The 15,392-nt window shown below is 39.0% G+C and overlaps 1 protein-coding gene across 3 annotated transcripts in view; it reads left to right on the top strand.

The window, feature by feature from the left end:
• The window catches only part of LOC126248314 (F-BAR domain only protein 2-like), a 330,016-nt gene extending 314,932 nt beyond the window's left edge, over nucleotides 1-15,084 (top strand). For 2 of the 3 annotated variants that reach the window (XM_049949191.1, XM_049949190.1), the window contains exon 19: nucleotides 14,204-15,083. In XM_049949191.1, coding sequence (XP_049805148.1) covers nucleotides 14,204-14,274 — 71 coding nt within the window. In that variant the 3' untranslated portion in view covers nucleotides 14,275-15,083. Of the gene's footprint in view, nucleotides 1-14,203 lie in introns of all 3 variants that reach the window. The other variant, XM_049949189.1, reaches the window with a different exon arrangement.
• Nucleotides 15,085-15,392: the final 308 nt, after the last annotated feature.

Here is a 15,392-nt window from a genome sequence, read left to right as displayed (position 1 = left end):
GTGTGAAGAAAAACAATTAGGACAAATGGGCAGTATACGAAAACGTTGCTAAGATTGAGGTGAAAAACTGTTGTGGCATGAGGTCAGTGCCCGTTCAATGTGCCACAGTGTGCAATTTCATCAGTAGATGACAAGGAAAAGTAAGTAGAGATTCATGGTCTATTAAAAGATCAAAGCATACAACTACCACCACTGTCATGCCTTAGCAAAATATGTGGCAGAGACAAGGATATTGTCAGGAGTGCCCCAGGAAAGTGTGATAGGACTGCTGTTGTTTTCTGTATACATAAATGATTTGACAGATAGATTGGACAGCAATCTGCAGTTGTTTGGAGTGTGGTAAGGTTATGGTAAGGTGTCAAAGTTGAGTGACTAGAGGAGAAAAAAAATGACTTAGACAAAATTTGTAGTTGGTGTGACAAATTTGGAAAAATGTAAGTTAATTCAGGTGAATAGGAAAAACAAACCCGTAAATTTCGAATGCAGCATTAGTAGTGTCCTGCTTGACACAGATACATCGTTTAAATATGTAGGTGTGAAGTTGCAAAGCAATGTGAAATGGTAATATGAAATGGAACAAGCATGTGAGAACTGTATTAGGGAAAGCAAATGGTCGACATCAGTTTATTGGGAGTATTTTAGAGAAATGTGGTTCATCTGTAAAGGAGACCACATGTAGCATGCGATCTATTTTGAGTACTGCTCAAGTGTTTGAGATCTGTACCAGATAGGTTTAAAGGAAGATGTCAAAGTAATTTGGAGGCAGGCTGCATGGAGGGAAGGTGATGTTCTTTTTGAGGAACACTACTGAGAAAATTTGGAGAACTGGCATTTGAAGCTACTGCTGAACAATTCTACTGCTGCCAGCATACATTGTGTATAAGGACTACAGAGATAAGATACGAGAAATTAGGGTTCATACAAAGGCCTATATACAGTAATTTTTCCCCTCTGTCTAAGTGGAACAGGAAAGGAAATGACTAGTAGTGATGCAGAGCATCCTCTGCCATGCGCCGTATGGTGGGTTGCGGAGTATCTATGTAGGTGTACATGTAGGTCATGCGATGGTTGCCAATCAAGATGACAATTCTGGTATACCAAATTTTATGGAAAAGGCAGCCAGAGCTGCACATCAAGTGTTGAAAGCCCTGGCAATATTCACAACTTCAGCTACTAAAGGGTATGGCTGTGTTAATGCTTGAGCATGCACTTCACTGTTCTGTGATAATCTGATTGCTCTAAACAAGCAGCCACCACATGGATTCTTGTTGCAAAATATTAACTTAAAAGTGAGTTAATAATTGTTAGGTACAGCACTGATGCTTCAGACAGAGGGGCCAATTTTTGCACAAGATAATAGAGCTGTATCTTTGTAAATAATTAAATAGCTCGCTGCCTCTCAAGGCTCTTAATGCCACTTGTCTGTAAACGAAGTGCTAAACACTTGTTACACTTCCCAGTTCTAGTGAGCTTCATTAAATGACTGGAAAGCTGAGACGTGCCGAATCTGTCCGCTTTTTGTACAAGCTTGTGCTCACATTGAGCTGTTGTTTCCTGGTTGTTACACTCAGAAAAGTACCACTGTTTGCTTCTTCAACAACACCAGCTTTATTGAAGGCCTATCAAGTGCAAATGAATCGCAGAATACAATAGATCATGACTCTTCCTGAACTAAACAGGTACAAAGACTTCTGTATGTGGAAATCTTTTGGCCATTAAAGCACTGTGGATTCACTGACGAACTCGAATGTTAATGCTGGAGAACACTGTAAGCTTGTCTGACAGGGAGGTACTTGAATACAAACTACTGTCTCAGTGCATGCACATACTATCAGCTCCCTCGTGGAAAGCATAATGTATGGTCAAACAGAGAGCAGACACAGAACCACAGTAAGGAAGTAGACATGTCTGTTTGCAAGTCAGATGTTCACAACAGGGAATAATAATTGTCCAAATCAGTGCCGTGTTGACATCAGGGAATAACATTGACCAAATCAGTGTCATGTTGACAGCAAGGAATAACACTGACAAATCAATGTCCAGAGAGTAGCCAAGTACCACAAGGTCATTGTAAATAATTCCATCGGAGGGCATGTAGCACGCGTCAGCGAGCTGATATAATTGAGGCTGATGTGGTCTGCTGCGGGCCTCCAATCTGCTGCTTTTGCTTACTCACATGACATGACGTCAACAGATGCATCACTCCACACCACTCCTACTGACCTTACTGGATGTGCACACAGTGATATTGATTGAACCAGTGATACCTTTGGTACGATTACAAGAAAACTAAACTAAAAATGTAAGTAGGAACTACACTGATATATCTAAAAATATGTGATCCCTTATAGAATGATTAATTTTATCTTTATGAAATTGTACATATGAGGTGCTACCGAAAAGTTCCCCAAATCTAACACTAAATACAATCACATCATATAAAATTTTTGTTTGCCTCTGTCACCATCAGACTAATCCTGTTTGGATCTCAGACACTGATTGTAGAACTTTTGCCGTGATCCACCCAATGAAGTATTTCAAAGTTCTGTTTCCAATGAAACTGAAACTGAGCCAGCTAGACTCGCTTCTCCTGTTGGGAAACCTGTTATGTCCTGTGTCAAGGGGAGGCGAACACAAGTTGGTAGGTCTCTCTCAGTTCATTATGGCCAGAGGATATCGGCTGGTATGTATTTTTCGATTCGAAAAGCTTTACCAACAGCCATATACTTTGGGTTATTTTATATTATATATCAAATGCTACCAGTTTTGGCAACTCAATATTGCCATCTTCAGGTCCCATACACTTTTTTCATATTAACAAGCTTATCGTATGGTGCCGTAAAACTGGAACTGTAAATCCGAACTTTTACGCAACTGATTCATATGAAAGGGTCGGATTTACAGTTCCAGTTTCATGGCACCATACAATAAGCTTGTTAATACGAAAAAAGTGTATGGGGTCACCCTTTCATATAAATCAGTTGCATAACAGTTCGGATTTATGGCTCCAGATTTACGGCACCATACTATAAGTTTGTTAATACGAAAAAAAGCGTATGGGGGCCTGAAGATGGCAATATTGAGTTATCGAAACTGGTAGCATTTGATATATAAAATAAAATTACCCAAAATATATGGCTGTTGGTAAAGTTTTTTGAATCGAGAAACAAGTTGGTAGGGGTCTGTTGATCGTCGGCATTTCAAACGTATGGTGAATAATGGGATCTGTTAGAGAAATGGCTGCAAGGGATGGGAAGGAGTACCATGTGCACTCAGTGTATGCTTGAGGGCCTCATTCAGCGTGTCGAAGAGGCTATTCTGGCAGTCATTGTGGGAATAGGTTGCAGCCAACTGCAGATTGTGGCACACATTGAAATAAACAGTGCCTGTCACCTGGGCTCAGAGATCATACTAGGATCATTCTAGTGACTAGTAGAGAACGTTGAGAACACCATCCTTGCTTACAAAGTTCCAACGAAGCTCATGATCTGCAGCATTGTACCCAGAACAGATTGTGGCCCCTAGTTCTGAGTAGAGTCGAAGGCTTGAACCAGAGACACTGATGGTTCTGTCTGTTAGAAGCTATGGTGTGACTTCTTAGGCTTCAGCCATAAGGTTGAGAACTGTAGTGTCCCCCTAAATGGTTCAGGCATGCACCACATGTCAGAGATAGCTACCCAGGTAGATGACTGTGTGTGGAGTGCACACAAGATTAGATTAGGTGACTTTCCATCCAATCCAGATAACAATAGGTGTGGAAAACCCAGAAGTATCCGTTTAAGAAACCAAAAAACACATGCTGCATGTGAGAGTATTAAAATCCTAGTAGTTAACTGCCAAAGAATTCACAACAAAATGCTAGAATTTGAACTGCTCCTAAAACCATTGAAGCTCACATGATATAGGCACAGAAAGCTGGTTAAAACCTGAAGTTGACAGTAGTGAGATTTTTGGGCAAAATTTAAGTGTATACCAAAAGGATAGGGTAATGGGAAATGGAGGAAGCATATTTTTCCCAATAGACAAGAAACTCGAACCACAGAGAGAGTAATTGAAGCTCCATGTGAGATTGTCTGGCCAAGCCTAAGTATAAGGAGTGGGCATAAAATTTTAAGTGGAACGATCTAATGACAATAAGACTCATCTCCTAATGTAACCAAAAACTTGTACTTGAGTTCACTAATCATTCTGCAATCATCAGAGGGATCTGAAAGTGTGCAACACTCCATTATAATAATTAAAGTTTCGTTAGTACTGACTATGACGAGACAACTCTTGAAACATTACTGAAAATAATGTCTTCTCTGAAAACTACCTAGAACAGGTAGTTTGAAACCCTGTTCTCGATTGAAGTATATTAGATCTAATGGGGGGGGGGGGGGGGGAATAAAAAAAAAAGACATGACATCTTTGACGATACCCATCTCAAAATTGGTATCAATAACCATGAGGCAGTTATAGCAACAATGAACACTTACGTATAACGGGCACCTACAATGAGTAGAAAATTTGTGTGTTCACAAACTAGACAGAGAAGCCGCACTGTCATATCTCAATGAGGAGCTTGACCCTTTTAGTACAAGACAGGAGTGTGCAGACAAACTATGGCTCAAATTTAAAAGAATAGTTGACAGGGCACTGGATAGGTATGTATCCAGTAAAGCAGTTCATGATGGGAAGGACCCTCCAAGGTATACAGTCACTGAAAAGAAGCACTAACTACTGCATAATAGGTATGAAACAAAATGTAGGGCAATAGATATAGAGATGCTGAATTAATCTCATTAGGCTGTCGAGAGAGAAATGCATGAAGCCTTTGGTTACTACCGTAGCAGAATGTCATTGAAATGCCTTTCCCAAAACCCAAAGAAATTCTGAGTGTATGTAAAGGCTGTTAATAGCACAATAGTTTGTGTCCACACACTCACAAATGAGACAGGAATTAAAACTGAGGGTAGCAAAGCAAAAGCAGAAATGCTTAGTTCCATTTTCAGATTTTTCTTTCTAGAGGAAAACCCGGGACTATTGCTTAGTTTAATTCTCACACCACTGAAGAGGCAAGTGAAATTGATATTTGTGTTAGTGGCATTGAGAAACAGCTGAAATTTCTAAAATTGAACAAAGCCCAAGGGCACGAAGGAATCCCTCTCAGATTCTACACCCAGTTTGTGGCTGAACTGGCCCCTCTTAGTCAGTCAGTCAGTCAGTCAGTCAGTCAGTTAGTTAGATGTTCCTTGAATAACTTGCACAATAAATCATAATGATGTGGACTGAGTGATTTCACATTCTGATCACAAATTTATTTGTAAATATGGCTACATGCTGAACAGTTAAAAGTTCTGTGGTTTATTGGTATCATCATCATCATAATCATCATCATCATCAAATATGCATTAGTAATTTGTACCCACACTTGTCAATAATAGAAATTCTTCTATGGGACGGGAATATTTGTCAAGGAAAAACTTTTTCAGTTTGTTTTCAAATTTTACTTTGCTGTCTGTGAGACATTTTATAAGTGATCAGAAATATTTGTTGCAGCATTGTGCACCCCTTTTTGTGCTGAAGACAGCGTTAATGTGGCCTAATGAATGTCACTTGTGCTTCTGGTATTGTAATTATATATATCATTGTTCCTTTTGAACTGTAGTGGATTATTTACAACAAACTTCAGAGGGAGTAAATACACTGTGAAGCAGTAGTTGGAATGCCCAACGCCTTAAATAGATGCCTACAAGATGACTATAGGAGAGCACCACATATTATTCTTGCAGCACGTTTTTCACAATGAAGACTTTCTTTCTTAAAGAAGAGTTACTCCAGAACATTATTTCCTGTGACATTATTGAATGAAAATATGCAAAATATCTCAACTTACTGATTTCTCTCTCCCCAAGATTTGCAATGATTCTAAGTGTAACTGTGGCTGAATGAAGTTGTTTTAGAAGTTCCAAAATGGTTTTTTTTTCCCAGTTTAAATTCTCATCAGTATAGACACCTGAGAATTTCAAAGTTTCCACACTATTTATTATTTTCCCACCACGTGTTACACTTATCATTGGTGTAGTGCCCCTAGATGTGTAGAGCTGAATATGTTGTGGCTTTTTAAAATTGAGGGTGAGACCATTCGCAGAAAACCTTGGTTACCATTTATTGTATTTCTCTCTGTAAGCTTGTATTGATTACAATACTAGTGTCATCTGCAAAAAGAAATAAGTCTGCTTGTTGTATAATAGATGAAAGATGGTTTACATATATGAAAAGCAACAGTGGCCCTAAAACCGGTTAACTAAATGTCGTAGATCTCTGAAACAGAAAACTGTGGCAAGTGGTTGGAAGTAAGCATGTCACAGCCATCTACAAGAGGGGTAGCAGAAGTGACCCACAAAACTACCATCCAATGTCCTTGGCATCAGTTTGTTATAGAACCGTAGAACATATTCTGAACTCAAACATAATGAGCCATCTGGAACAGAACGACCTCCTCCATACCTACTATAAGGGGCAACCAAACAAGAAATGAGCTGGAGGCATAATTACAGAAACCAGTATCTGTATGTTAGAAGTATTGCCCCTGGATGTTGAGACACTTGTCCCACTGTGACACAAGGCAGTGAATAGCTGTCTCATAAAATTCCCGGGGCTGTGATGTTAACCAGTTCCACACGTACAGTTGGATGTCCTCATCCGAGGTGAATCGTTTGCCCCCTCAGAGCCTTTTTAAGGGAACCAAAAATGGCGTAATCGCAGGGGGAGAGGTCTGGACTTAATGGAGGGTGGCCAAGAATCTCCCATTTGAATTTCTGTAGGAGTGCTGTGACTGTGTTGCCCATATGACGCTTTGCATTGACGTGGAGCAGAATGACGCCACAGATGAGATTGCGTGGTCATTTTGATTTGATCGCTTGGCGAAAGGTGATCAAGATTTGTATCACCGGACATTCACTGTTGTCCCCTGCTGTAGGAAGTGATCAGAAGGGGGCCATCTTGGTCAAAGAAGAATGTCAGCATAACCTTCCCTTCGCTCGGGTGGATGGCCTTCGCTTTTTTTGGTGGTGGTTACCCTGGATGTTTCCACTGGATACTTTGTCGTAGTTACTCTGGTTCGAAGTGATGACACCATGACTCATCTCCAGCCACCACTTGTGCCAGGAATGCATTCCCTTTCCGAGCATAGCACTGCAAATGAGCAAGACAGTGGGCCATTTGACACACTTCCTGGTGTGGTTGAAGATTGTGGGGCACTCATTGGGTACACACTTTGTGCATGTGCAGTTGGTCCTTCATGATGGTATGAACACTTCCGACACTCAATCTGACCACGGCGACTATGGCTTTCACTGTCACGCGACGGTCCTGGGTTATGAGCTGGATTGTGTCATCAGTAATGCAAATGAAATGCAGTGCTCCAGGCTGTGCATTATCAACTAAAGACACCCGTCCTTCCCTGAAGTGCTTGTGCCATGCCTTGACTCTTGCAAGGGACATGCAGTGTTCACCATACTCTTGTGACATTTGTTGATGAATGTCTGTTCCTCCTACTCCTTCTGCTGTCAGAAAACGGAACACCACCTCGTTACTCTTCTGTTGATGCCTCCATGTCTTGGTTTGCAATGCGGCTGGCAGCGTTGGACAATTGATGCATGTTGCTGCTAGCTCTGTATAGTCACGTGATGTGCACACATGTCCTCTAGCGATGGGCTGTGAACTTCCACGCTCCGGTCGGAACCACACCTCATTACGCACGCCATGAAATTACCCTCCTGTCACCGGTTTGCGCATTCCAGACTCCGGTTCATTTCTTTTTGAACGCCCCTTATAATACGGATTCTGAAAACATTGATTATATGAAACCCAACTCTCACTCTTCTCACATAACATATTGAAAGCTTTGGATGTAAGCAGTCAGATAGATGCAATATTTCTTGATTTCTGCAATCCATTTGACTCAGTACCAAATGTGTGCTTATTATCAAAAGTATGATCGTATGAGGTATCAAGTGAAATTTGTGACTGGGTAGAGGAGCTTTTGGTACGGAGGATGGAGCAAGTTACCTTGGATGTAGAGCCATTGACAGATCTAGAAGGAACTTTGTGTGTGCCACAAGGAAGTTTGTTGGGTTGGTTGCTGTTCATGTTGAATATTAATGGTGTTGACGTTGTGGGCAGTATTAATAGTAACCTGAAACTTTTTGCAGTTGATGCAGTTAGCTGAAATGAAGTGCAATCTGAAAGAAGCTGTACAGATATTCAGTCCGACCTTGGTAAGATTTCAAAGTGGTGCACAGATTGGCAACTTGCATGACATGTTCGGAAATGTAAAACTACACACTTCGCAAAAAAAAGTGTGGGTAAAACTGGTAGCAGACTTAGGTTTATCGGTACAATATAAGGGAAATGCAGTCAGTCCACAAAGAAGCTTGCTTTCAAATAACTTGTGTGAGCCATCCTAGAACATTGCTCAGGTGTGTGGGACACGTACCAAATAGGACTAATGGGGGATACTGAACATATACGGAGAAGCACAAATGGTCACAGGTTTGTTTCACTGGTGGTAGAGTGTGACAGATGTTGAAACAACAACTGACACATTCTTGAAGATAAACATAACTCTCCTGCTAAAGCCTACTGATAAGGTTTCAGGAACCAGCTTTAAATTATGATTCAAGGAATATGCTACAACCTCACACATTTTGCTCCCATAGGGGTTGTGAGGACGAGATTAGATTAATTACAGCATACACAGAGGCATTTAATCAGTGATTTTTCCTGTGCTCCATATTTGAATGGAATGGGGAAAGCCCTAATAACTGGTAAAATGGAACGTACCCTCTGCCGTTCACTACACAGTGGTTTGCAGAGTATGGATACAGATGAAGATGGAATGTGAGGTGTCTGCATCAGATACAAAAGTTTTGGTGCTCTTCATGCTGTTAAAATTTCAAGGCTGTGTCATTCATCACTTTTGTGCTAAAGAATGTCAGAACATGGGAATTATCAACCACAATGATGTTCCGCCCATTCTGTGACTGCAGTAGTTCTAGGAACAAATGAAGTATACTGAGTTCCCTTTAGTACTTCTCCAGGGAAGTTATGGGTTATCAACCCTATTCCTCTGCAGTAGTTACTTGAGAGTATTCTAGGCGAGGTGAATACATAATAATGCCATAAAAAAATTTATACATCAAATTTGTGCTTACTTTGTTATGCTGCTAAATATTATAATCTCTTTTCTTTATTATTGTTTTGTTAGAAACAGCAAGTGTTCTTGAACTAGAAAAAGTTTTTATTGTTTTCAAGACTCCCTGGATATGGTTTAAACCGTGAGCTTGAAAATACTAATGACAAAAATTTGCAAAGAGTTGTATTTAATGTTGATAGTTTTTTGTTATTTTTGGTGCTTAAATTCTATATATTTGCTAACATTTTTTAAAATTTTTGTATCTTTATTTAACCTTTTGTTAGGTGAGTCATCTCATGATGCCACTAGTCATGACGTATCTCCTGGATATGTACTACGATTTTTGTCTTTAAGTGGCAATTTCTTTGCATAAAAAAAGATTGCAGTTATCTTCATTGGTACAAATGTGACATATACAGAACTGAACATCAGGCTATGATTTTAAAATTAACTTAAATAGTTTACATAATGTAATGCAGAAGTCTAGTAAATAGCTATACAAATAGTCCTCAGTAAACCATAGATTTAAGTAAGTTATTGAAATAATCAGAGTGCATCTTAGTGTCTTCATTGCTCCATACAGACAGACAATTTTTGCGTGTTTTTGCAAACAAAGGTGAATACCGCATTTTTTGAAGGTGCATACCTTTGGTGATATGAAATTTGAGAGCACTTCCTTCTTGTTTTTTTTTCTGACTGTGCCTACAAAAGAGAACCTTCTTTTCTGTAGTTCTATCACTAATGCATATTTGGTGAGGCAAGTCTTTTTTGTCTCCTTGTAACTGGACTGGTACCTTTTTCTTTTCCTATTGCCAGTTTTGAAAGAAAATTCAACATTTTCTTGCCATCGCTCTTTGGCTTTGTATTTTACCAGCATTGACTTTATATCACTAGGCAGTTTTTGATTCAGCACTCTCCTTTTCTGATCTTGCAGTAGATCAGAGCCAAAGCTTCAACATAATCACACCTATCTGAGTATTTATTCCTGTTGCTCAAGAGAAACTATTCTCAAGTTGATGCCTGCAACGTTTAGCATATGGAAAAAAATCACTATAGGCTATCTCCTTGTTGACCTAGCTACGTTGTAGGTTGCACAGTATTTGTCAACTACATCAACTCTATATTTGGTTTCATTGTAGCAAACTATAATTTCCGGCTTTTCCTACAATCCTCCCGAAGTTTCACTGGATGATACATGCATACTTGAAAGGAGGAACACAATTTTCCCTTTTTTGGAACATACGAAACAAGTATTTCATTTTTGGTATAGCCAAATATACTGTCACATTGCTGTCTTAATTAGTTTACATAATGTAATGCAGAAGTATAGTAAATAGCTACACAAATAGTCCTCAGTAAACCGTAGATTTAAGTAAATTATTGAAATAATCAGAGTGCATCTTAGTGTCTTCATTGCTCCATACAGATAGACAATTTTTGCATGGTTTTGCAAACTAAAAAAGATACATACCTTTGGAGATATGAAATTTGAGGGTGCTTCCTTTTTGTTTTTTCTAACTATACCTACAAGAGACAACCTCCTTTTCTGCAATTCTATCACTAATTCCAAACTAGTGAACCAATTATCCACTGCAGTGCCCCTACCAATCTCATGTATTGGCTCAGCAGGTCTCAGAAGTACTGCTTTGACAGAATTATTATTCTGAAAGAGATCTTCTGGCAGTAGTCCACACTACAGGATGTTGGAAATTCCTGTTAGGAACTTCTAGGACTTCTACAGGGGAGTGATTACATAATATTTTGAATAAGAAACCAGTCCATAAATGTGCCATTTCCATTGTACAAGTATTTCAATTCAGATGGTTAACACGTCCACTTCTACCTAAGGAACTGAGTTAGGTGTGACACAGTACAGTTATTAGGTAACAATTTGAAAGGAAACATAATGCAACATCCATTTGTTACTTAACCATATTTGATTATATCAGCACTTAAACATTACATGTTTATATTATTCTGAAACAAAAAAGGACCCAGCATACTTTACATACAGAACAGTACGGATGCAATACAACATCAGGTGATCATCTGACAAAGTACCAATCATCTTGTGTACTCTGTTACGTACCAGAACAAGCAGCTCTTGAGACTTTTCTCTTTTGCCCAGCAGATATGGATGCATTACACATCTGAATAGAAATTGTTGTAGAATGGAACCAGTACATTTCCAGACATTGGTTCCTATTCAAAATATTATGTACTTACTCCTCTCTACAAGTCCTAGAAGTCTGTAATGGGAATTTCCAAACACCTGTACGACTCCATGTTGTAAGTATAGTGTAGCTTAGTGTCACACAGACAAAAGATTATTATTCCACATTTATATGGTTTCAACTGGTGTAATCCACACCGCCATCGAAATGCTAGTAGCTGCTCATCAGTAGTGACGTTTTGACCAGTGGGGTAATGTGTCTTGTAGTTATTCACAAACATGGTGAACATTTCCCTCATGGCAGCCAATTTGTCTATTTTCCTTTGTTATTGACTTGAGATGCCATGATCGAAATAAATGCATCTTGTTAGGAATCGGAAATGTTTCTCAGACATAGTCATTCTGAAAATACTGACGCCAAGATCTGCTGCCCAGAAGTCGTGAATATTTTGCCATCTTTCTGTAAACACACCAACAGAAAAAGACTTTCATTGTGACTATATCTGTGTGTCTGCAATCACTCTCACATTCAAAATTCCCTTCCAGATCAGCTACGCACCCGCTGGTATTTTCCTTGATTAGATGTATCATCACTAATGAAAAGGCTCCAGCAATCAAATTCAGTCATCATATTCTTTTCATTTCCCACTACCCCTGGCAGTTTGGTCAGTGTATTATAGAGCCATCACTGTGTTGTTTCCCAAGGCACATTTCTCCATTTATTCCATGCTTACCTGAAGTAAAATAATAGATATGTTTTTATATCATCATTACTATGTTGTTGTTGTTGTTGTTGTTGTTGTAATAATAATAATAATAATTATTATTATTATTATTATTATTATTATCATCGTCTTTTCCTTTTGTACTCACCCAAGTAATAATTTTCTTCAGTTTCCCGTACTACATCAGTTTTCCCTTCATCGACTTAATGATCTGTGTCTGAGTCTACAGATATTGTTCCAGTCATAGTCTTCAGTTTCAGAATCAATTTCTACAAAATGATGTTCAGTGGAGACATCATCATTGAAAAGAATGTGATTTGCCTCTTCCAGATCCTTAAGATTATCAGAATTATACACATTACCCATTTTCAAGACTAGGAATTGTAGTAACAATGAAATGTACACTCATCTACCAGACAATAACAGAACTACTGGCTTGAGTGTGCTCTGAACAATGCTGTCGTTGCATTCAATAGTGGCAACAATGCATTACACAAGTTAGTGTGATATACCTAACTGATGCAACATGGTACACGTTTGAGGTCTGCCTCATAGCAACCACAGCATTATTGAGATAAGCTTGAAACTTCTGTGGAACAATAATAATATGATGAAAACTGTCTGGGCCATGAAGCACTTATCTCCATTTATTGCAGAAATATTGAACATAAATTAGTCCGTGTATATCACAGATACATATGCGACTAACAAAAGGTTAATTGTAACCAAGGAATTATTAGAACAGTGTACTTGCAGTATGGAAGTTACTTGAAAAGAATAGGCCACCACCTATCAGTAGATGATTTTGCAAATGCACATCATGTACTAGACATGTCCACCTGCACTTGGACCCAGATACACTCGTTTACCTGCACAGTGTCGTAGTAGATATTGGCAGTACCAAAATTAATACCATAATGACCAGTGCATCCTCCGACTTGAGAGAGAGACAATTTTATGTAATTTCATTATTTTCTTAAGTACTAGCCACATCCATACAGTTGTTTCCAGTTGTTTCTCTCCCCTCTGCCGCCCTCTCCCCCCCCTCTGCCATTCACCCCCCCCTGCCACCCTCTCCCCCCCCTCTGCCATTCACCCCCCCCCTGCCACCCTCTCCCCCCCTCTGCCATTCACCCCCCCCCTGCCACACTCTCCCCCCTTTGCCATCCACACCCCCCCCCCCCCCCGCCACCCTTTCCTCCACACACTGCCGCACTCTCCCGCCCTCTCCCCATGCCCTGCCCTCTCCCCATGCCCTGCCCTCTCCCCATGCCCTCTGCCCCGTCGTCTCCCCCCCCCCCCGCCTCTCTCTCTCTCTCTCTCTCTCTCTCTCTCTCTCTCTCTCTCTCTCTCTCTATCTCTATCTGCCCTCCCCCCCTCCCCCTGCCTGCTTTTTTCTGAACTACAGGTAGAGTTCTAGTGAGTTACGGATATCTGAAATTTTAGTGTCCATGTGGAATGGAGTCTGTTGGTTAGCTACCATAGTACTGAACCTGAACTGCTTTTCATGAGTTGTGTACTTATTGCATACACAATGAGGATTTCATCCACTTGCACAGCTGTTTGGCATGTGCACTATCATTTTGACAGACATGCTGTGTGTTTTAGACAGCACAGGAAGAATGCTAATGTGGGAGTGTTGATGTTTTGTAATGTTTGAAGCATCCATGTCTATAACATGGAGCACATTATAACAGATTATCTGTAACCAAAACACCACCTCAGTAATGCTGCCATCTTGTAGGACAGACATGTTTAGTTCAGTAGCTGAAATATGTTTCTCAGTTGCATCTAAGAATTTCTGTAATGTCCTATCTGATTCTCCTTTAAAATGCTGTCATAGCTAAATCCACCATCAGTGTCGATGATTATTAAGTAAATGTCATCCCCCTGAAATGAACTATTTAATATGCAAAGTGACGTGAATTTAAAAGATGTGGTTTATGATCTTTGATTCTGTTTTGTGAAATATGATTCTCAACAAAGTTGATGAACAAATATTTGTTTGGCAAACGTGTATGATTACCAAGCATAAAACTAATATTTTTACAGAATGTTATAAAATGAGAGAGTTCTAAAAATCATGTGTCTTCTTGCTGAAATTTATTTTGGTACCTGTTTCAGGCAAGTATATATGTGATGGTGACCCTGATCCAAGGAATAGGTATGCAACTCCACCAGGATCAGAATGCTAGCAGCTGTGCTGTTTCTTGGAAACTCATAAGTTCCATACTTGTTTAGTTCCAGTGACTGTGTGTGTCAGTGAATATGGAGTGTATGTGAGAAAACCTATTGAGTGATATGAAAATTTGCAGTTGTGTATTTGAAAAAGTCAAAGTACCAAATTGACTGTTTGTAATAATCTAAGTCATACCTCAACATTTATTTTATCATAAAGAGTATTTTAAATTCATTGTAAAATGATGTGTACAATAATGCTGTTACTATGAAAGGCATTTCAGGTAAAACCTTTCAAAATACATAACTGGTCCTTATGAAAAGGACAGTGATTCCTTGAGGCTAACTGAGGAAAAAAAAGAGTGAATGGATGTCATTGACGATGTGCAGTTGGGTGAACTTATACCACAGTTTAAACATTAGATAAGTTGACTCATGTATTTAAAAAGTGAAATGGCTATTTTATAAGTATTTAAATCCAAATCTGATTTTTTTTAACATGTATGAAACACACTGAAAATTGTTGGCATTTTTATTCTGCCTTAATTTACATTCTTATGTTTATACTAAACAATGAGAAATATTGAACAGATAGGCACTAAGGCAGCAGAACAATGCAATACAGTTCTTTAAAATTTCTAGTATTCCGCCTATAATCAGCTCTTATGTTTGTTTTACTCTTTCTTTTTTTATGTGATTCTGTTGCTTGTGTGTATTGCAGTGCAAAGAGTATATATTTTCCTTTCTTTATTTTTCCCTTTAGTGACAAGAAATCTCATTTAATGGTGCAAATTTTAGTGGTATACATGTAGAGACTTATTTCCTAAATCAAAATATATTCTGGGTTATTTGTTTCATATCTGTGTCATGTTGTGTAGTTATCAGACTGAAATAATTAATTTTCAGAGAAGTGTAACTATTTGAAATGTGATATTTTTTAATCGTTATAATGTTTAAATGTAACTTCAGATTCCTGTATAAGGTACTACACACATTTACTTCAGGTTATAAGTACATTGAAAAATTACAAATTAACAAAAAGGCTGAATGTATTGTTGAATGAGAAATAATATATATATCATATCTCTCTCCACCACTCATCCTCATCCTCCTCCTCCTCCCCTCCCATTACAGA

Source organism: Schistocerca nitens, chromosome 3, assembly GCF_023898315.1.
Source record: "Schistocerca nitens isolate TAMUIC-IGC-003100 chromosome 3, iqSchNite1.1, whole genome shotgun sequence".
Taxonomy (NCBI): domain Eukaryota; kingdom Metazoa; phylum Arthropoda; class Insecta; order Orthoptera; family Acrididae; genus Schistocerca; species Schistocerca nitens.
This window is presented reverse-complemented; position numbering and strand designations above follow the sequence as displayed.